The sequence below is a fragment of the Caretta caretta genome, chromosome 3 (genome assembly GCF_965140235.1).
Source record: "Caretta caretta isolate rCarCar2 chromosome 3, rCarCar1.hap1, whole genome shotgun sequence".
NCBI lineage: Eukaryota > Metazoa > Chordata > Testudines > Cheloniidae > Caretta > Caretta caretta.
The window spans coordinates 210,580,488-210,602,296 of NC_134208.1; the positions used below are offsets into that span (position 1 = coordinate 210,580,488).

At 49.7% G+C, this 21,809-nt stretch overlaps 1 protein-coding gene and 1 long non-coding RNA gene across 2 annotated transcripts in view; one reads left to right on the forward strand and one right to left on the reverse strand.

The window, feature by feature from the left end:
* LOC142071471 (uncharacterized) overlaps nt 1-21,809 on the forward strand; it is a 39,510-nt gene that overhangs the window by 3,572 nt on the left and 14,129 nt on the right. The gene's annotated exons all lie outside the window — the stretch shown is intronic.
* VSX1 (visual system homeobox 1) lies at nt 4,938-9,802 on the reverse strand. The gene is made up of 5 exons (XM_048846263.2): nt 9,387-9,802; nt 8,793-8,871; nt 8,196-8,319; nt 7,167-7,347; nt 4,938-6,388 (listed from the first exon to the last, which is right to left on the reverse strand). Exons 1-5 carry the CDS (start codon nt 9,784-9,786, stop codon nt 6,120-6,122), a joined length of 1,053 nt encoding a protein of 350 aa, XP_048702220.1. The 5' UTR covers nt 9,787-9,802; the 3' UTR covers nt 4,938-6,119.

Sequence of the window (21,809 nt, forward strand, 5' to 3'; positions counted from 1 at the left end):
AGTGGGGGTGCTGAGAACCATTGAGCCAAACTGTAAACCCTGGATACGATGGAATCCACTTCAAGCCAGGGAGCGTGACAGCCCCCCAGCTCCAACATCTACGTATGGATTGTGGACTAAGAGGAGGATGGGAACATGGGGCCCATGAAAGCGATGGAAAGACTTGCTCACTTCCATGGACTCTGGAGCAGGCTAGATCAGCACTTCTGGAACCTCACAGAAAATCACAGGACCATTGCTGCCTTATGAATGACACATTTTCTCCACTGCCCAATCACCTCCGTTTTACAGTGGGGGGCGCTCTGTTAAAATCTTCACATTTGCTTAATCTTCCAATCTAAAAGTCCATCAAGCAGCTTGACAGGATAAGCCTAGATAAAATGCCAGTTAAAAATGAATGTTACTAAGCCATCCAGTGATGGCAGAATGCAGATGTTGCTACAAACAAAACCCCACTGCCTTCATTTTACAAAGTCTGGTGTAGGTCCATTCTAAGAAGACCCCTCGGTCTCTGTATAAACACTCAAAATGCATTCTCCACAGTCAGTCTCAGGGACCCACATTGAAATAAGCTCATTTTGTTCACTTTTTTTTTTTCTTCTTTGTGCCTCCCCCTCTTTGATGATTAGTTCAGCAGATTGTTTTAAATCCTAGGATAGAGCTGAACATCTGGCACAGAGAAGAGATGTAAACGTGGCAGGAAATGTTGCAACCTAGATCTATTGAAAGAGATGTTGTGGAATTTGTGACATTCTATACCTTGGGGGAGCACCCTGTCACCCCCATACTCCTCATTTATAGATCATTGTGATATGGCATATAAAGCAGGCCGTATGAGGTATCAGGGGAAAGGTTATGATCTGCTGAAAGTCACTGTTCTGTCTAAATATATATATCATTAATGCATATGAAGTTATGAGAATTGTGTTTTATGGTTGTCACTAAAATATGCTGTGGGTTTGGGAAGTGCCCAGAGACAAAGCCAAGGAAAGTAACCAGCATCCAGGCAGGTGTCAAACAATTGTCAACAGCCATTGTCCAGCAAGGGAACTGCAATTCAATGACTCACTTGCATAAGGCCACACCAGGGGAATTGCTGAACCTTGTCTGGGGACTCGGCAATGCCCACCAGACATGTCTGGACTTGTGTTCTGCAAGCACCTGGACTAAGGGTATAAAACAGAACACGGGCCCATGCCTGGCCTTTCTCCTTCCCCTACCTATGCTGCAAGCGAAAAAGACACTCAGAAGACTGAAGACTCCAACAGAGGAGATTGGCCCAGGTTTCAAGGGTGAAACCTGTGTACTATGAACTGCAATATCCAGTGGGGTGAGAAACTGCTTAATCTACATACAAAATGGGAAATGACTGCCTATGAAGGAGTACTGCAGAAAGGGATCTAGGGATCATAGTGAACCACTAGCTAAATATGCGTCAACAGTTGTTGGGTTTTTTTGTGTTTTTTTTGGGGGGGGGGGTTCTTAAAAAACACAAAGCAAAACATAATTCTGGGATGTATTAGCAGGAGTGTTGTAAGCAAGACAGGAGGAGTAATTCTTCCATTCTACTCTGCGCTAATTAGGCCTCAACTGGAGTACTGTGTCCAGTTCTGGGTGCTACATTTCAGGAAAGATGTGGACAAATTGGAGAAAATCCAGAGAAGAGCAACAAAAATGATTAACGGTATAGAAATCATGATCTACGAAGAAATATTGAAAAAATTGGGTTTGTTTAGTCTGGAAAAGAGAAGACTGAGAGGGGACATACCAGTTTTCAAGTACATAAAAGGTTGTTACAAGGAGGAGGGAGAAACATTGTTTCCTTAACCTCTGAGGACAGGACAAGAAGCAATGGGCTTAAATTGCAGCAAGGGAGGTTTAGGTTGGACATTAGGAAAAACTTCCTAGCTGTCAGCTGGAATAAATTCCCCAGGGAGGTGGTGGAATCTCCGTCATTGGAGATAAAGAGCAGGTTGGACAAACACCTGTCAGGGATGGTCTAGATAATACTTAGTCCTGCCTTGAGTGCAGGGGACTGGACTAGATGACCTCTGGAGGTCCCTTCCAGTCCTACAATTCTATGATCTAGATGTTGCCCAGTCTAATAGGGTTGAGAGTTTAGACTGCGTGCTTATATTTTCTTTTCTTTTGGAAACCACTCTGACTTTTTGCCTGTCCCTTATAATCACTTGAAACAGCCCCGCTGTTGCTATATGAGACAGTGGTCTCACGGTCCCAGGCTGCTCTCCAGGGATCCCATCACAGAATTATTTACCACATTTTACATGTTTCCATTCTGGACCACCCAGGGTGGAGGTGGCTGTCTCTGGAATAGTGTTATACTCTTGTTGTACCAAGAATGTCATTCACTAAATCAGGGGTGAAAAATCAAATTATTATCAGACAGTAGCACCTCTGGGCCCTATTGTATTCAGTACCGTACAAGCACTGTCCCTGCCCCCAAAGAGTTTAGTCTTATTATAACATCAGCATCATTCGTTACAGTAGCATCTATAAGTCCTAGCTGATTTGGGGGGCTTACTGGGCTAAGGGCTGTACAAAGATATTTAGTAAGAGACCGTTTCTGGCCCGAAGAGTTTATAATCTAAATAGACTCTCTAGCCCTTTGCTGGTTCATCCCTGTCATCAATGAGTTAGGACCTGATCCTACCCCACTGAAGTCACTTATCTAGGATCTGGATCAGACCCTTGTTCCTGAGAGTCAGACAAATACTCCTGGTTGCTGTGACTGGATGGTTATGATTTGTGTTCACATTCAGGTGACCAGATGTCCCAATATTAGGGGCTTTGTCTTATTTAAGCAACTATACCGGCCCTCCTGGGGGAAAAACATGTCCCGATCTTTCACACTTGCTGTCTGGTCACACTAGTCACATCTAGTCTGCTAAAACAGCCTGCCTTCATCACTGCTTTCTGTCTATCAGGGGCCAGCCCAGAGACCCTCTCTGTGGCATGGAGGCATTGTACAGGGACCTCTCCCTGCTGCTGTACAGACTTGCCCCAACGTGAGCCTTAAGTGGCATATGGAGGCCTTTCTGCCTGGTCCCCACTCCGAAGGGAATCTTACCCTGAGAGTATCCACGTCCCTGAGACACGCTGTGTACTGTGGCTAAGGCAGAAGCCCCTTGGTGACGTATTGGCAGCTCCTCACTGCCTTACAGTATGAAATACCTGCGGTCTATAGGAAGAGAGCCCTTCTATGACCAGACACCCACGGGCAGTTTCTCAGCCAGTGTACAGCTCAGGCTCAGACAGGCTGTTCTCCTGCAGGATTGTCAGTGAGCCAGATGCAGCCCGCATGTCCCCTACCCTCCATTTCAAGTCATTGAGGACAATCTCTGAGCTCGCTCAGTGAAGACACTCTTGCCCATGCCATCACTAATAGCCCCACTGTTGCTATATGTGTCAGTAACCAAGATCCACCATCCTCATCTGTTCCAAACGCGGGGACATAAATATGGGGAAATACCCGTCCCAGCACTGCACAGCCCCGATCAACCATCGGCAAATGCTGCTGAATCAGGATTAGACACTGAATGTGCCAAGGCTCCGCTCGTGGATGGAATGACCTCTTCCCTCATCATGGGGGGGGGTCACTTTTTCAGCTGTACAGTCTTGTACAAAGTCCATATCTGCCACTACTCCCCCGACCCCTATTGCCTTTTCTCCCTCCTCCCAGGTTGGCCTGGCCATCCTGACAGTGTTCAAAAACAATTAGTCTAGAAACCCTGGAGAGAGGTTGCTGCCAGTTTCCCATTGCTCCTATAGCCAGGGACAGGTGAACCATAATTACAGGGCCATTTATATACTGATCTGTATTGGGACTGTTTCCAGACTGGAATTACCCAGATTTTAATAAAGCCTTTTGATCATTTTCTGTTACATTTTGGCCAGCAGATAAAACTGGAAATGTTTCAATACTGCTGTTACAACATACATGTGGGCCAATTCTGCCTTATGCACAAGCAGGAGCGTGCTAAGTGGAGTATGTACAAATTCCAGACAAAAGTCAATTTGAGTGACATGGTTTTAATATCTGGCTTCCTCCCATATTTCAGAAGAGCACATTTCACCATCAGTTGAGGGCCTTTGGCCCTCCACTAATTAAAGGGGAGTTTTGAGTAATGATGCCATTCTGACCCCTTAGTACTTTACGACTGCCATCCTGGATACTCTGGCGGTTAGAACTATGAAATGGGTCTGGGTCTGTTTTCACCCTAAAGAAGTATGAGATGAGAGCATTCCTGTGCCAAGGAGACAGGGCAGTACATCCATTGCTATGGCACTATTATTGGGGGGCATGGGGGGATTTGAAATACATTTGGCTTTGTACATTACCATTTGTTTCTCATGTTCTATCTACAGAGGCACTCAGACAAAGGGCCCAAAGCTGCCCCCCTGAAAACACCAAGAATGGGTGCAGGCCTAAATGAGGCCATTACATCAATACCACAGCAAGGTATTGGCCCCCTACTTGCCTTTGATATGCTCACAAAATCCCCTACAAGTTCAGTGGAGTTTCTGTACAAAATAATTAACAGCAGGATAACTTAATCAATACCTATCCCTTATAAAGTAGGCCCTTATCTCCCTGTGACTTTCCGTGGGAATTGGGTGCCTTTCTCCTAAGGCACTTCTGAAAGCCCCATCTACAATGATTTTCATCTTCAAAATGACTTGATATTAATTAACCTGGATGCACCCTGCCGAGTCTATTTAGGGCCCAACCTCTCAAAGACCTAGGCATGTGTTTAACTTTATGCCCTAGAATAGTGCCATGGATTTCAGTAAAACTGCTCACAAACCAGACATATACACTATTCTAGGCAGGATCAGAGCCATAACGCTTTCTGAAGACGTATCCAAGCAGAGCTACTATGAAAAATACATATGGAAAAGCAAAGATACCCAAAACTTTTATTTAATAATGCATAATAAATAAATGACAGAAAAGGAAGAGCAACATTCAGAAAATTCAGATAACTAAAGTGCTTTTAGACAAAAATATAAAAAGACCAAGAAACAGATCTGACATTAACACTGTTTTATGGACATTTAAGAATTACAAAATAGTCTCCTATGACAATTCACAAAATAGCATAAAATTTCTTAGGGGTGCTATGGCTTGATTTTCATAAAGGTGTGAGTTCTTTTATGCATAGTATATCAAATAACATTCAAAAGCATAGAAAATTATTGCATAAAATATCCCCCCCCATATCCCCCCGCACGCACAATACAAGTTCTAAGTAAAATACACAGTATAATTCATTTATAAGGCTGTATTGACTGATACACAGCTCCTCAGCTGGTGTAAACTGGCCTGGCTCTCTTGAAGTCAATGGCACTATGTCAACTTACAAGAGCTGAAAAACTGATCCACAGTTTTTAAGAATACCTTCTGCTTCTTCTCGAGGCCGAACAGTTGCATATTTTAAACACCGAGAATTGCCACGTTGGTGCTTACCCAGTACATCACAGTAAACGTTGGAATGTAACTTTGGAAATAAGGGTTCTGTTAAGTCCTGCACCGTCTTTTCGCCAAACAGGGTCCAGAAGGAATAACTCCACTCTCAGTCATGGTCCTGTTTAGCTGGCAGAAGTGTCTTTCAGTTGCTTGTGTTACAGAATGAAAGGGAGGTTTTCCTGATTTATCACTAGAGCTGCCCAAAAACCAGTTTTTTCATGCAGTTGATAGATTTCCACTCCATACGGCTAAATGCAGTGCCTTGCATAATGACAGGTTTCAGAGGAACAGCGCTCATGCTCAAATAAATTGGTTAGTCTCTAAGGTGCCACAAGTACTCCTTTTCTTTTTGCGAATACAGACTAACACGGCTGTTCCTCTGAAACCAAAAACCAGTGACGTTTTCACACCAACATTTTAAAACCTTCCCCTCAGCCCTGTTTATTACAAACAAACAGCTTTAAAGTTGTGGGGGAGGGAATCTTGGCTGGATCCAGTTTTAAAATGTCTCATATTCATGTAAAATTGTGTATTAATTGTTTGAAAAAATAATGAATAAATAGTCCTATCTTTCCAAAGTGTTAAGGAGGCTCATTTTCCTAACACCCCGCCCTTCCCCTGCTCCCTGAGTTTAGTGGTCATTGTCCTTCCCATCTGTCTGGAGGTCTCCTTTGAGACATTGCCTCAAAGCGCTCCTGTTCTCTTGCTTTGCTGTGCTAGAGAGGTCAATCGCTGTATCTTCTGAATTGTCCATAGAGCTGAGTTTGTCACCAGAGCTTCTCTGGTGATCTGCTGGCTTCATTTTTAATTCCTCCTCAGGACCTTCCAATCGCCAGCTGCCTGTCATCTTCTCCTCACTCTCTGGCTTTCTTGTAACATCCATGGATTTTTTATGCATCCCTTCAAGAATGAAGAAGAGTAAGTAAATATAACACACTGCTTAAATCCACCTGGGACAACTGAGAGCATTGTGCCTACTAACTAATTCAAACACACCCGGCTCAGCTGTTACCTTATCCTCCTCTTCTCCCCTCATTTGTCTATGTCTTCCCTTAGGGACAGATCCAAAGCCCAGTGAAGTCAGCAGAAAGATTCCATCTGACGGCAATGAGTTTGGGTGCCTCGGTTGCCTATTGTCTAAATCCTAGATTGCGAGTTCTCTGGGGTCTAGGGTCTATTATTGGCATGTAAGTAGGCAGTGAGATAGGGCTCTATTCCTTACCTGTGTCTCTACAGCACGACAGCAACATGATAAATTAAGCACCTATTCAAACATTCACTTAAGCATGGGCTTAAGTTTAAGTTACACTTAAGTTAACTTTAAATTAAATATGTGCATAAGTATTTCCCTGACTCCGGGCTAAAATCATAACAATGAACAATAACAGTATATTATTACTGTATAGCAATAAAAGGGTCACCCACTCTAATCCGTTCGTTAACACATCCTTTTCAAAACACTTTAACACAGACTCTGAAAATTACCACCTAAGGATTTGTGGTTTACTTTAAATCCCCCTCACCCAAAAAAAAAAAAAAAAGACTGGCATTTTTGTAAGGAAGGGAAAGGCTGAGATTTGTAACAGTTTTCAATATAAAGCATGTCAGGCTCTCCCTAGCTACCTGGCTGTTCCCTCTTAGCAGGGCGTACCCCACCCTGGACTAGGTGCTGTCTTACCAAGCAGCCAAGGAGCGCAGGAGCCCACCAGCCCACTTTTGGCTGAGTTGATGATTGACTCGGGGAGAGGGATGGAGTGTCTCACCATGGCCCCATAGAGACCGTACTCGGCCATGACACTGCTCCTGCCCCAGCACTTCTCACGCTTCCTCCACTTGGCTCTTCGGTTCTGAAACCAGACCTGGGGGCCCGGGGGAGATCGGTGGGGGGGGGGAGATCCGGGGAGGGGGCATGTGTGTGGGTTGGGGTTTGTACACGGGCATGTGTGATTATATCCAGAAGGTGTTCGGGGAGGGGGGCGGGGTCCAGGTGTGCATATGTGTGAATGTGTGTGTTGGAGAGCGTGTTGGGGTGGGGAGGGATTGAGAGAGAGAGAGAGAGAGACCATTACATGAGGTTTACCGTGACTGGACAGGATCTTTAGATCTAGGCCTGTGCTGGGGATCCCTACTCAGATGTTTCCCCAGCAGCTGTCCAGAGGGAGTCAGTGAACACGAACCCCCCCCCCCCCCCCCGGAGCAGCTGCCTGCATGGCCACCTCCTCTGTGCTGGGCGCACAGGAAATCTTTTACACCCCCCAAAAAAGGCGGCCTCCCCTCAGCCATTGTACACAGACAAGGGCTCTCAGGCAGTGAGTCCCTGTTCCACCCCCCCCCCTCACCTTGTGTCTGCAGCCCCAAAGGGTGGCCATGGAAAAGGGCTGCTTATAACTAGTCCTGGCTCCTGTCCAACTGTCCTGCTCTTAAGGGCATCAGTAGCAAAAACTCAGGGCCCACTCTAGCTATGTTGGTCATTGAAGTAACCGGGCCACTTGAGGATAGGCGGGAAGATTTGGCCCTGGCGCTGTTGAACTAGGGTCCGAAGCAGTGGGCTCCGGCACAGAGCCCAGCCAGGTGTCTAGGGCAGGGGGGGCAGAGAGCTGTGGGTGCTGGGCGCGGAGTGTATTCGCCTTGTGCACGTTCGCTCTCGGGGTGGGCAGGGGACCGCAGAGACAGCCAAGACAGCCCGGCGCTGGGACTGGCTCCCTACCTGGATCCTGTCCTCCGGCAGCTCTGTTTTCATAGCTAGCATTTCCCGGGCGTACACATCTGGGTAATGAGCGTCATTGAAAGCCTTTTCCAACTCCTCCAGCTGGTGAGCAGTAAACACCGTCCTGGGGAAGGAACAAACAGTTACTGGCCACCCGGGGAGCCCCAGTAGCTCCTTCAGGGGCCCCCAGGCACTCCCCCAGGGCGAGGTCTACAATGACTCTGGCCTGCAATCAGGTCTGAGTCTGGTTCTGTTTACACAGGATTTGCCACTGAGCCGCAGGAGAGTTTTATTCCTAGGCAGGGCAGCTTTGCTCCTGTCTCTCAGCCCTGCTAATTCTTGTGAAAAGCCCTTTGGCTGCCCATTACTAACACTAGTTAGAATAAACACGGCTTCAGTCCCACCCCTGCGGCCACATCAGTCACGTTGCCATAAGCCGTAGTGTAGACATGGTCGAGCCCTGAACCAGTACCAGGCCCGCGGTGCTGGAGGACAGGCAAGCCCAGGCAATGCCATGATCCCAGGGGATCCGTGCTGTGAAGAGCAGGGCCAGGGCTCCCCCAAGGCCCAGCCCGCTGCCCCTAGCTGAGCGGGTACCTATGCCGGCGCTTCTTCCTCTTGATCTGGGAAGTCGACGTCTTCAGCTCGCCCTTGTCCCCGGACAGGCTGTCCTCGTCTGTGCGCAGCGGGAGGGAAAGGACATTCAGCGGGCGCCGTGGGGAGGGGAGGCAGGCCCGAGGCTCAGAGGGAAGCACCCAGGGGTGACGGGCTGAGAAGCTGGCTGGGACCAGGCTGAGTTCGCTCCTCCCACCCCGAGCACAGCCCCGGGGAGTGGGGCGCGTCTCGCCCAGCGGTCGGCGGGCCCAGGCCGGGCGGTTCAGCACCACGAGGGCGGACAGCGCCGGGCCCGGTTACATCGGGTGCGTCGTGGCTGCGGAGCTCGGCCCGCGGCGGCTCTGGCCGGTCCGGGGTCAGGCGCTGGGGCTGGCTGGGGGGCGCCCCGGGCTCTGGGGGGGGGACCCCGGGGCAGGGCCCGGCTGGGGAAGGGGGAGAGCCCGGGGCAGGGCCCGGCTGGGGAAGGGGGAGAGCCCGGGGCAGGGCCCGGCAGGGGAGGGGGATCCTGGGCAGGGCCCGCTGGGGACGGGGATCCTGGGCAGGGCGCGCCCCGGGGGCAGCGGGGCAGGGCAGGGCCCTTACCCGAGACGCTGTCCTGGCGCCCGCCGGCGGGCGGCCCGGGGTGCCGGTGCAGCTCCGGCCGGGGCTGCAGGAAGGGGACGTGCGCCGGCAGCAGGCAGGGGGCTCCGGCCGGGGGCGGCGCCGCGAAGCCGCAGAGGAAGCCCAAGCCCAGGGGCAGGGAGCCGCCGCTCAGAGACACCCCCCCAAGTCCGGCCCCGGCGCCCTCGCATCCCGCGCCGGCCACGGGGGCGGCCGGCGGCTGCAGCTCGGCCTCCAGCCCCAGCAGGTCGGTGATGGCGAAGCCCTTGGAGCGCAGGGCCGGGGCGCCCAGTCGGGCCGCCTTCTCGCTGGCAGCGCTGGGCACCAGCGCCTTCCCCTTGGCTCTGCCCTCGGCGGGCTCCTCCCGGCCTGTCATGCTGGCCGCTGCCTCCCCAGGATGGACGGGGGCAGAGCCTCCCCGGAGCCTTTTATCCCGCTGCCCGGCTCCAATCAGCTCCGGGCAGGGCCCCGCCGCCGCAGGGGGGCCGGGGAGGGGGCGGGCCTGGCTCCCAATCCCAGGGGATTAATTGCCACCGAGGCCCCCAGAAGCCCACCCCGCTCCCCCGCGGGCGCTGCTGCTCCAGCGGACACGGTTCACGGCGCCCAGCCGCTGCCCCGTGGGCTCGCTCCGCGCAGCGCAGCCTGGCCCGTGCGCCCGGGGCGCGCAGGGCACTGGCCAGGTTCGGCTGGCGGAGCGCCCGGCCCTGGCCGGGGAGTTGGTGCCCCCCGGGGCCTCGCCCCGCCGGGTGCCCGTCTGTGTCCGACAGCCACAAGCTACCTGGCGAGCGACACAGACCTGCAAAGCTCGGTCCGGCCCGCCTCGCTTTCCGGGCCCCGTCGGACAAGGCGGATCCAGAGCCCGTGAGTTTCACACCCTCTGCCGAAGCGCCACAGCCTGGGGGATTCTGGGAAGCGGGGGGCGGGGGGGAAATCGGTTTAGCAAGGAAAGTTTTGTTCCGTCCTTTCCCGTGGAAAACTGAGCTCGGGCACTCGCTGCGCCGCGGGCCCTTCCAAGGAGCAAGTTGCAGCTCAGGGAGGCGGAGATGGGTTCGCGTCCTGCCCTTGGCACTGGCAGGGTCTCTGGGGCACTACAGGAGAAACGGTGGCTCCTTCTGCAGCCTCGTGGCTGGGTACAAGAAAGAAGGCGCATACAGTGGCCATACATGAGCCCAATTCGCCCCCCGCCCCAGTGCAACTTTATGGTTTCGCAGCATTGAACCTGGCCCTGCTAAAACCGTGTGAGGCGGTTGCTCGCCCTAAAGGAACTGGGAATTCTCGTGTCTAGCCCTAGCCACGTTCTGAAAGGGGGATTCAGTCATTTGTTCGTCTGAGTCCAGATCTTGCACCTGGATTGCAATTCCTTGCTTCAGCTGTTTATGCAAACCATTTCCAAACAGCTTACAGCAAGTGCTTTAAAGCAGATCTCTTTTTGATTTGGTCCTTTTCTGCTAAACATGCAGATTAAACAAGGGTCTTCTGATAAAGATAATTACAAGGGGACTACGTATTAACTTTACATTATTAAAGAAAGACCCAAATCTCCCGTTGCAAGCTGTTCCTGGGATTAGCAAAACAATAACTTTCATTTGGGATAATTGTAATTTGAATTGCTGGGGCTTTCTGGGTTTGCTTTGGACGATTAGGAGGTTTTCTCCTTGGACCGAAAGCAATCCCGACATTTCTTTTAGACACCAAGTTAGACAGGTGTGAAGAAAGGACAGGAAGGGGTTTCCTCACCCGGGCTTCTGACCAACAAATAGAGCCGTCTACAATTTTATTATCAGCTTTTCCACACATACAGCCCCATCCCCACCTCAATCAGGCAGAAATTAAATGCAGTACAATTGTTTCTTGTGTTTAAACAGTCGGGGACCATGGTCACGGGCGACTTTATAAAACCCTGGCCAGACAAAGCAGGGAGGCGGGTCGGCAGATGCCCGGTGGGTAGGGAGATGCCCATACACCATTATTCCCATTAAACGAAATCTCAGTGAAAGGCTTCCACGAACACAGAATTTGCCCCAAACGTGTTTGTTCTCAGTTGCGTTTCGCACGTCAGTTATCTCCGGCTGTTCGGGGCATCTCTAACCCGTGTCCCAGTCCGGAGTGGCGCCCACCCCGAGTACAGCAGGGCTGTCACGCTTTAATTCGGATCGATCGCGGCTCCAGCCAAGAGCCGCACCAATAGATCACATATAGGTCAGAACCCAGGGGACTTACATTCCTCACGTTCACTTTCCCAGTTTTGCTGCAGTTTTGCTGGACGAAGAGACTTTCACTGCGAGCCAGGGAGCAAATCTGCCGGAGTAATTAGAAGCAGTAATCCGGCCTCCGCCCACAGCAAATTTCCTGTCCCACCAGATATTAGTGGATAAAACCCTAATTTTTGACGTCGCACCCGAATCAGTTTAATTTCAGCAGTTTACGGGGAGGCTGAGCGGCTCCTGGGGATGATGAAGCCTTAAATATGCATATGGCCAAGTCATTTGGAAAGTTGGGGGATAACACGTAGATAATTGCTCCTAATCAGTTTATGAACCATAAAAGCTCCAGCCCGAGAGAAAGCCGCTAGATGGAGGAGTCGAAATAGAGTTTAAATCTCCGGCCCTCTGGAGAGCGGCGATTAACCCCCCCACACACACACACACAGGGGTCCTGCCTCCTGGCCACACGGCACTGGGAGCGAGGAAAAGCAACGCTGCACGCACACTCCCTGGCTCTGTGACTCTAGAGACCTGCCCCGCTAGGCACGGTGCACACCTAACACCCGCGCGCTGTGCACACCTATTACCGGCATGCCTTGCACACCTAGCACCTGCATGTCTTGCACCCGTGCACTGTGCACCCCATTACCTGGGCACCTTGCACACCTAACAGCCCTGCGCTTTGCACACCTAATACCTGCACGATTCGCACACCTAACAGCCGTGCGCTTTGCACACCCATTGGATTATGCGCACCCACGCCCTCTATGCAGAGCAGAAATCAAGGGTTCCCGACTGAGCCCTTTGACAATAAATCAGGTAAAGGCTATCTTGATATATGCTCATCAGAGAGGATGATCCAGGATTAAACTAATCAGTAAATGTTTCTCTGCTCATTATTTTCCAGAGAAGATTTCCAGGCGATTCTCCGACGCCAAAAGATTATTAATCCCGTAAAGAGCAGAACATCAAACATCGCTCCTTGCTCTGATCCCCCCCCCCCCCGCGCCCCGCGAGCAAAGGCGGGGACCCCGGGCAGCTCCCGTGTCTGCGGCATCGGCTTAACCCCGGCCTGGGGGACAGAGCCTTCGATCCCCACCAGAGGAAGGGACCCTGCCTTGGCTGGGACCCCAGGCTCCCTGGGGCTGCAGCGCGGCTCTGGCCACCCCCCGGCCCCGGCCCGTCTCTGTCCTGCCCCCCGGCTCAGAGAGAGGTTTCCCTCGCTGCCCTTTGGAGGAGCAGGGGCTGGTGTGATTCTCTGTCGCCTTCCCATGCCAGTCCCTGGGGCCAGCGGGAGGTGCCTCTCTGAGCCTCTCCTCGGCGCACTGGCTCCTCCCCAGCTTGGGACCAGGCTCCTTGTTATCCAGATCAACTCCAGCCCCTCTTCGGGGCTCGCTGGGCGCGCAGGCTGGGGGACGTCTCCGGCAATGCGCTCCGGAGCCTAGTCAGGCGCTGGGCGAAAAGGCATTGCGGGAAGAACTGCGGCGGCCGGCTTGCGAACCAGGACATTCCTCGTCCGGACCGCCACCACAGCCGGGGCCAGTCGGTCTGTTAGCCGGACCCCTGGCTCCATTTGGGACTAGCCCGTGCGGTCAGGTTGACAGTCTGACTACGCTGCCAGGGCATCTGTTGGTCATGATGTGGCTGGCTGACTTTCAATGGGAATTTAAATCAGCACCTTTGATTCTAGTTCCTACTTTCTTTGGCTTGCAAATAGCCTGGTAACATCAAGGACTGACTTCCAGCTGCTCTTATTTTTAAATCTCTTGATTCCTTGTTTTCAGTCTCAGTTAAATACCACTTGCCCTCCCACAAATATAAAAAATTATAACTTTGGAAATATCTTCACTGGCCTGGAAATTACCTTATGCATGAATCTGGGAGGCTGGATGAAAGAATAGATAGATGTTGGACGGGATGATTTAGGGGATTAGTAACAGGACAAGGAAGCTTTCACCTCCAAGACAGTCTAGATCAGAACCAGGTTAGTACCCACTGATAGCTCCTTGTTGGCCCGTGCGAAATGAGCTGGTGTTACTAGCCAAAGTCCTTGCGAAGAGACAGGCAGCTAAATAGCCACCATTCTCAGCAGAGAAGGCAAAGCCCGGATCCATATGGAGTCTAACGGTAACGCCAGGCATGAGCCGTGGCTCTTTTCTGCACCGTTGCTGCAAACAGGACTGCCATGGAGAAGTTTGAGATTAAGCCAGAGGCAGGAAAGGATGTGCACTATGGTCTAACAAAGCCACGCCTTGGTGGCTGCTAGGTACCAGATGATGGACGGCTGACTGTCATGAGTGGCCATGGCCCATCACCCCCAGACCATGATCTGAACCCTAGAGCATCTTGCTGAAATCATATAATGATCCTTGCTGCAGAAAACAGTGTCAGAGGAGAGCGGAGAATCCCTGACCTGTAATTCTGCTTCCCCGAGGACACCATGCTGTCTGGGTCCCTGCTCTTGGATCTCAGCTCCCCTGCCATGAGACCCACCCGCCCCTCACCATCCATGCTCTTTGGATCTTTAGGGCACCCGCATTTCAGCCCCATTCTGAAATCAGCTGCCATTGCCTTCTAGCCCTCTTCTGAAACTCCTCGGTGAGTGGGAAACACAGAGCTTCCCGCGTTCTCCCTGGAGGAGCCGGACCAGCACCCTGGGAGAGGGAGCTGGGCCACACAGGGATCTCTGCCTTACCAACAAGTCGACAGTGTAAGAGCCACCACAGTTCAGTGACGTGAGCCGAGGGGCACCCACGCTGCAGACTGGCAAACCATCGAGAACTCTGGGCCCCGCAGGCCCTGCAAAGCTTTGAGCGGCTGCCTGCGGGAAGCTTTGAGAGGTGATGAGGCCTAGTGGAGAGCTACTAGCCTGAGACTCAGGTTACCTTGTTCTTCTTCCAGCTCTGCCACTGACTTGCTGTGTGACCTTGGGCAAATCACGTCATCGCTCCATGCCTCAGTTTCCCCATCTGTAAAAGAGGGATGTTACGAAGGTTCCTTTTCTCCCACCCTCTGTCTGTTTAGCATGTAAGATCTTTGGGGCAGGGACTGTCTCTTGCTATGTGCACGTACAGCATCGAGCGCCATGGACTCAGATCTTGGATGGGACTTTTAGGTCACAATGCTACTACGGTTTCACTGAGAGCAGCAAAGAGTCCTGTGGCACCTTATAGACTAACAGACGTATTGGAGCCTAAGCTTTCGTGGGTGAATCCCCACTTCGTCGGATGCATGCTCATTTCGTTGTCCCTCTCGGAAGCATTTCTTCACTCTCCTATCAGTGCTCTTCGTTTATCGTATCTATCAGCTGTTCCATTCCAGTTGGTTTATTTCTGATACGTGATGGCCGAGCCCACACTCGGGGCCCAGCCCAGGCAATTTGATTAAAATAGTGAAGCACACGCAATACAATTCCTCGTGCACTCTTGTAGCACAGACCGTCCTCAGCTCACTCACACCAGTAGGAGGGAAGAGGAAATTCTTCCATTGCCAACCTGCTCACACCCACCTCTGACCTCAACCCAGTCTCCTAACTCCAGGGACAGTAGCTGAGCCATGCCCTGAAAGCCAACGCACCCAAACGCTGTCACACCGGCCAAGGGGCGGGAGGAGGGAATTCCCGGGGCAAGGATTCTTTACTGCACAGGCCCTTGAGATGCACAGGTGGGGGAAATTTGCCACCTGTGCATCTGGCCACCATCTCTCCGGACCGTTCTAAGCACCTGCAAAGCACCCAGCCCACCAGCAGCGGTGGGTGAGCCCCGTCAGCAGAGGAAGTGCCTAGAGTAAGGGAGAGGGGGAGATTAACTTATTGTCCCAAAGCCATTGTTCTTTAGGTTTTATCGTCACGACTTCTCTGCACTGCACTCGGGGGACCCAGAACTGAGCGATCACAATAATAATAATAAAATACTGCAACTAAGTAGCAGCCCATCAAAGAGCTTATTACTAATGTTAACGCTCAAAAGCACAGCGCTGCTGTGTTAATAAATGCTAGCGTAGTAGGGCCAGCCGACCAGTGCTAAGGCCAGCTGCGGACGGCTGTGCCAAGGGGATTTTAAGTGAATCCAGAACCATTTGGACACAACTCTGGTTTCCACCCACACCATCCAGTACAAGTATTTGACAAACCTGTCCGGGATGGTTCAGGTACACTCAGCCCTGCCCCTGCACCAAGGGATGGACTAGATGCCTTGCATGGTCCCTTCCAGCCCTACATTTCTAGGATTCTTTGACTCTAAGTTAGAGCAACCTTCTGGCTGCTCTAATGTGTGACATTGTCAGCAGCTCCAAAGAGCTGTGGTAGGATCCAGGGATCGGCCATGCTGCTGTTCCCGAGCCACACTCCCTGTGCAAGGAGTAAGCTGTCTCCAGGGCAACTTTCACTGGTGAAACAGCATATGACAGCCGTGACTTAGCCCAGGCTGTGGCCTGTACCTTCTGGTTAAGGTAAAAGGTTATAGGACAGCTGTGTGTGTGCAAGGGTGCATGTGAGTGAGAGTATGTAAAACATGCAGGGTTGGCAGCCATAGAGAGACCGTTAACAATCCTGTGTCCGCTAGTTCTACGATAAAATTCTTTCAAATGTCCTACCAAGCGGGCAATTCTTGGCCACGTTGTTACTGCTTCTGTAGCATTCAGTGTTGGAGATCACAGCTTGTAACTGGCTGGAGATGAGCTGCGCACTACGCCGTGAACTAGCCACAAATAGCAACAGGGAAAGCTCAGTTCTAGTCTTTTTGTGACAGCAAAACTCCCTCCCTGATTGCAGCCTAGTGCCTGTTCCACAGCTACTGGCTTTGTTCCTTAAAGCAGACAATTGGCTCTTGAAGACAGACAGACAAGCAGACACGGAAAAGCAAGTGTGGAATTTTCAGAGGTGCTCAGCATTGGCCTAGGTCTGCTCCCACTGTAGACAATGGGAGGGCAATTGAATTTCAGCTATTATAGAAGATGAAACATGGGTGATACTTAAATACATGGCAAAAAGGCTTCACTCCAAACACCACTCTGCAAGCGTTGCAGAGGGGTCCACTTAAAGTTCATTCCCATGATGCAAAAACACATCTGTCTCATATTAAATGTTAGCTGGAGACATATTAAATTGGTCTTGATAAAAATCTAGTGGGAGTTCTAATTCTGCATCAGTGAGTTATTTCCCCCCTTATCTTCAGCATGCCCACTAGACATCCCTGCTAATTCCTGCTAATAGATTTCTTTCTTAAGGCGTTTGATTAAAAACAGAAGAGCAGTCATGATTTAAATGGACTTTAAGAGCAAACCATGTGTTGATACACAGGACTTTTACATCTGGAGTGTCACAGATTAATCAAACTGCTGGAAAGTGCAGTAATAAGACAGCTGTCACAGCAGTCCTGAGTAGATCTCCTAATTAACTCCTAGCAGAAAACAGGACAAACAAATGAACATCCAGCCATCACACCTAACCTGGAAAAGAAAAAAAGAACCCAAAGAATGGTATTTATTTATTTAGATGTATAAAGGGAAGAAATAGGTGTCTATTTCACACTCTGGATGTTGCTAACAATTATTTGTAATCACAAGAGAAACTGGATGCAATCCAGCTGGGTGATAGTGTGGTCCAGTGCTATTAAATCAACAGGGCTGCTCCCAGTGCATAAAGGTAAGTACGTGCACAAGCTTTTGCAGTAAAACGCAGCAATGGCTGAAGTGTTAAATGCCTTTTTTGTTTCAATTTTCACAAAAAGATTAGCAGAGATCAGATGACTAAGATAGTGACCATCAATGTAAATGGGGTAGGATCTGAAGCTGAACTAGGAAAAGAACATGTTAAGAATTACTTAGACAAGTCAGCAGGGCCAGATGAAATACCTTCTGGAATATTTAAGGAACCGGCTGAACAGATCCCTGAGCCATTAGAGATTATCTTTGAGAACTCGTGGAGGACAGGAGAGATCCCAGAGGACTGGAAAAGGGCAAATATAGTACCTATCTAAGGACAACCCAGGGAATTATAGACCAGTCATCTTAACTTTGGTGCCCAGAAAGATAATGGAGCAAATCAAACAATTAATTTTTCAGCACCTAGAAGAAAATAAGGTAATAAGTAACAATCAACATGGACAAATCATGTCAAATCAACCTAATATCCTTCTTTGACAGGCTAACAAGCCTTGTGGTTGGGGGGAAGGTGTAGATGCACTATAGCTCAACTTTAGTAAGGCTTTTGATATTGTCTCACATGGCCTTCTCATAAACAAACTAGGGAAATGCAGCCTAGACCTAGATGGACCTTCAATAAGGTAGGTGCACAACTGGCTAAAAAAAACATACTCAGAGAGTAGTTATCAATGGTTCACAATCAGATTGGAAGGGCACGTTTACTAGGGTCCTGCTGGGATCTGCCTTGGGTCCAGTTCGTTCCATATCTTCATCAGTGATCTAGATAATGGCATAGAGAGCACACTTTATAACATTTGCAGATAACACCAAGCTGGGAAGGGTTGCAAGTGCTTTGGAGGATAGGGTTAAAATTCAAAATGAAGCTGAAAACTGGAGAAATTGTCTGAATTAAATAGGATGAAATTCAGTGAGGACAAATGCAAAGTACTACACTTAAGAAAGACTAATCAGTTGCACAAATACAAAATGGGAAATGACTGCCTAGGAAGGAGTACTGTGGAAAGGGATCTGGAGGTCAAAGTGGATCACAAGCTAAATATGAATCAACGGTGTAACACTGTTGCAAAAAAATCGAACATCATTCTGGGATGTATTAGCAGGAGTGTTGTAAACAGGACACAAGAAGTAATTCTTCCACTTTACTCTGTGCTGATAAGGCCTCAATTGGAGTATGGTGTCCAGTTCTGAGTGCCACACTTCAGGAAAGATGTGGACAAATTGGAGAAAGTCCAGAGGAGAGCAACAAAAATGAAGAAAGGTCTAGAAAACATGATCTACAAGGAAAGACTGAAAAAGTTGGGTTTGTGTAGTCTGGAGAAGAAAAGAGAGATGGCGGGGGGAATGATAATAGTCTTCAAGTACGTAAAAGTTTGTTGTAAAGAGGAGCGTGATAAATTGTTCTCCTTAACGACTGGGGGTAGGATAAGATGCCGTGGGCTTAAATTGCAGCAAGGGCGGTTTAGGTTGGACATTAGGAAAAGCTTCCTAACTGTCAGGGTAGTTAAGCACTGAAACAAATTACCTAGGGAGGTTGTGAAATCTCCATCACGAGAAGCTTTTAAGTGCAGGCTAGACAAACACCTGTGCGGGCTGGTGTAGAGAATACTCAGGGAACGTCTACACATAACCCGATACAGTGGCACAGCCGACAGGGGGGCTTCTCCACCTCCCCGAGAGGTGGGAGTCAGGTTGACGGGAGGATTCTCTCTAGCGCTGTCTGCACCTGGGGTTAGGCTGGTTTCAGTGTGTCGCTCGGGGTGTGGATTTCACACCCCGGAGTGACAAGATTAGATGACATATCGAGGTCCCTTCCAGTTCTACATTTCTCTGATTCTGTGATCTGGGCCTTAAGGCTACATCCACAAAGGGACTTAGGTGCTTAACTGCAACATTAATCCAACTAGAAAAGGAGTACTTGTGGCACCTTAGAGACTAACCAATTTATTTGAGCATGAGCTTTCGTGAGCTACAGCTCACTTCATCGGATGCATACCGTGGAAACTGCAGCAGACTTTATATACACACAGAGATCATGAAACAATACCTCCTCCCACCCCACTGTCCTGCTGGTAATAGCTTATCTAAAGTGATCGTCAAGTTGGGCCATTTCCAGCACAAATCCAGGTTTTCTCACCCTCCATCCCCCCACACACAAACTCACTCTCCTGCTGATAATAGCCCATCCAAAGTGACCACTCTCTTCACAATGTGTATGATAATCAAGGTGGGCCATTTCCTGCATAAATCCAGGTTCTCTCACTCCCTCACCCCCCTCCAAAAACCACACACACAAACTCACTCTCCTGCTGGTAATAGCTTATCCAAAGTGACCACTCTCCCTACAATTAATCCAACTGCCACTTAAGTCCAATATTTAGGCACCAATGAGACCTTCAAAACCCCCGCTCAGCTGCCACCTGGCATTGTAGGTGCCAAAGTTCCCTCGGTGCCTGAGTTTCTGCCGGCATAGTCTGATAGGCACCTGCGGTTCTGTCGGTGGGCATGCACACACCTGTATGGCTTCTCAAATTTGGCACCCCCTACCTAGCTCACCTGCAGGGCCTGACCGGGCAGGTGTTCTCAGAACACACCTGTGTGGCTGCAGCCCTTAGTTCTTTTGCTCAAGCAGCAAAGGCCTTGTGCTTTTGATGCTGTAGATCCCAGCTTCAAATCCCACATCCCTAAGTTTACACTTGTGTTTTAGGCTGCTTGGGTATTTCACCAGCATCCATGCTTCAAACCTAAGGCAGAGCTGCTCAGAGTCGGTGTTACAGCGAGCTGTGGTGCTCAGCCAGGCTTACGGGGGAGTAGGATTCACATTCAGCAGTACATTTTCCATCACAGAGTCTGTGCTAGCCGGTAAGTTACAGATGTGACATGGCACAGACCACCATAACAGACTGCACTCTTCCCTGCCTTCTAAAAAACACACGCATTTCCCTCCTAATGTAACTGACAGTTACTGCAGACCTGATCCCGAGCTCTCTGAAGTCAGTGCACAGACTCCACTGACTTCCGGGGGCTTTGGATCAGGCCCTAAAGCTCTTGTAAATATAGTTAGTGGAAAAACTAGCTCGCTTCAGGTTTAGTTATCATTTGTGCTAGCTTACAGCTCATTAGAGCTAATTGCAATGACTGTAAGAGCTGTGTCTATGGGAGTGCTTGGAAAGTCTGGGGCACAAGGCAGAACTGGGCTGAGGATATCCAACTGTGAGCAGCCGCAAACTAGCTGAAAGACTGTCCACTTCAATTACCTCCACAACAGAGCTATTCTTTTACTGCAGTATGCTTGTCCGATTACCTTATTTTATTATTTTTGATCACTCCTCCAAAATGTGCTAATTAAACAGAAATCATCAAGTCAATTAGAGAAACTCTCATTAAAGCAAAAAAAATACAAGCAGGAGAGATATGGCTGGGAGGCTCCCAGCCACATACAATAGCTGCCAAATTCATTAAATCCACATCCTCAGAAGAAGCAATGTACATCTTCCCTTTCCGGCCCAGATTCCTAAAATACAACTTTCTAAGCACCAGAGTCACATTTCTTCCATCTAAAGATAAAATAAAAACTAACCTCTTCCTCTCGAGAAGAGGGGGAACCCTCAGTAGCCAGGCCCGAGTATCAGAGCACCTTTTCCACTTGTGAGAGCAGAGATTTTCTTGATTGTCCCAAAAAGGGCCTGATCCAAAGTATATTTTAGTCAATAAAAAGATTCCCATTGATTTCAGTGGGCTTTGAATCAGGCCCGAGACACCACAGTCCCATTCCAGTTGGGGACCTATAAGTTGGATAATGGATGGGCTTCAAAACCATTAGACACTTTCAGAGCATGAACCCAAGTCCATTGAAGTCTCTAGGAATTTCTTTGAATGGACTTAGGTTTTCCTTACACTTACATATGTTATTATTTGTAATATAACAACTTAGAGATGGATGGCTGAGAAGTTTAACTGGTTACAGACCCTGTCGGCCTGAGGTCCCTGCTCTGAACTGGTCTCCATTCCTAGTGACTGAACAGCTGTGCGGTGGCCCAGGTGAAATGAGTGGCTGGGACAGAGAACAAAGATGTGAAGTGACTTTCCCAAGCTCACATCCCAAGTCAATGGCAGATCCAGAGTCCAATGCCAGGGTCCAATCCCCTGGACCCTGAGATGGCACTGTGACAGACCGACAATGTCCTGCAACATCTTGGACACACCTGATGGACTAAGATAAACTTTACTGAACTAAGTTAAACCTGATGGAAGGAGGTTTACTACCTTTGGGGTCCAAGGTATTTACAATACAGTGGTCTACCTGTTGTTGGGGGATTGTATATATTTCTCTAGAAAGGTCAACAGGAGAACAGCAGGGCCTGATTAAGCGAATTCACAGGTTGCGAAACCCCTGGAGAAAAACTCCACCCGGAGAGATCCACATATCCTGGTTCAGACGAGATTCTCCAGGGACCAGCTGACAAAGAAAGGATTTTTGGATAAACAGCCTGGTTTTTAAAGTGCCTTGGGGATTCTTCCTGATGCAGCCCAC

Coding starts and splice junctions, on each gene's coding strand:
- VSX1 (XM_048846263.2), bottom strand. CDS start 9,786: ATGACAGGCCGGGAGGAGCCCGCCGAGGGCAGAGCCAAGGGGAAGGCG. Junction 8,872..9,386: donor GGACAGCGTCTCGGGTAAGG/GCCCTGCCCTGC, acceptor CGCTGCGCACAG/ACGAGGACAGCCTGTCCGGG. Junction 8,320..8,792: donor AGGAAGAAGCGCCGGCATAG/GTACCCGCTCAG, acceptor TTCCTTCCCCAG/GACGGTGTTTACTGCTCACC.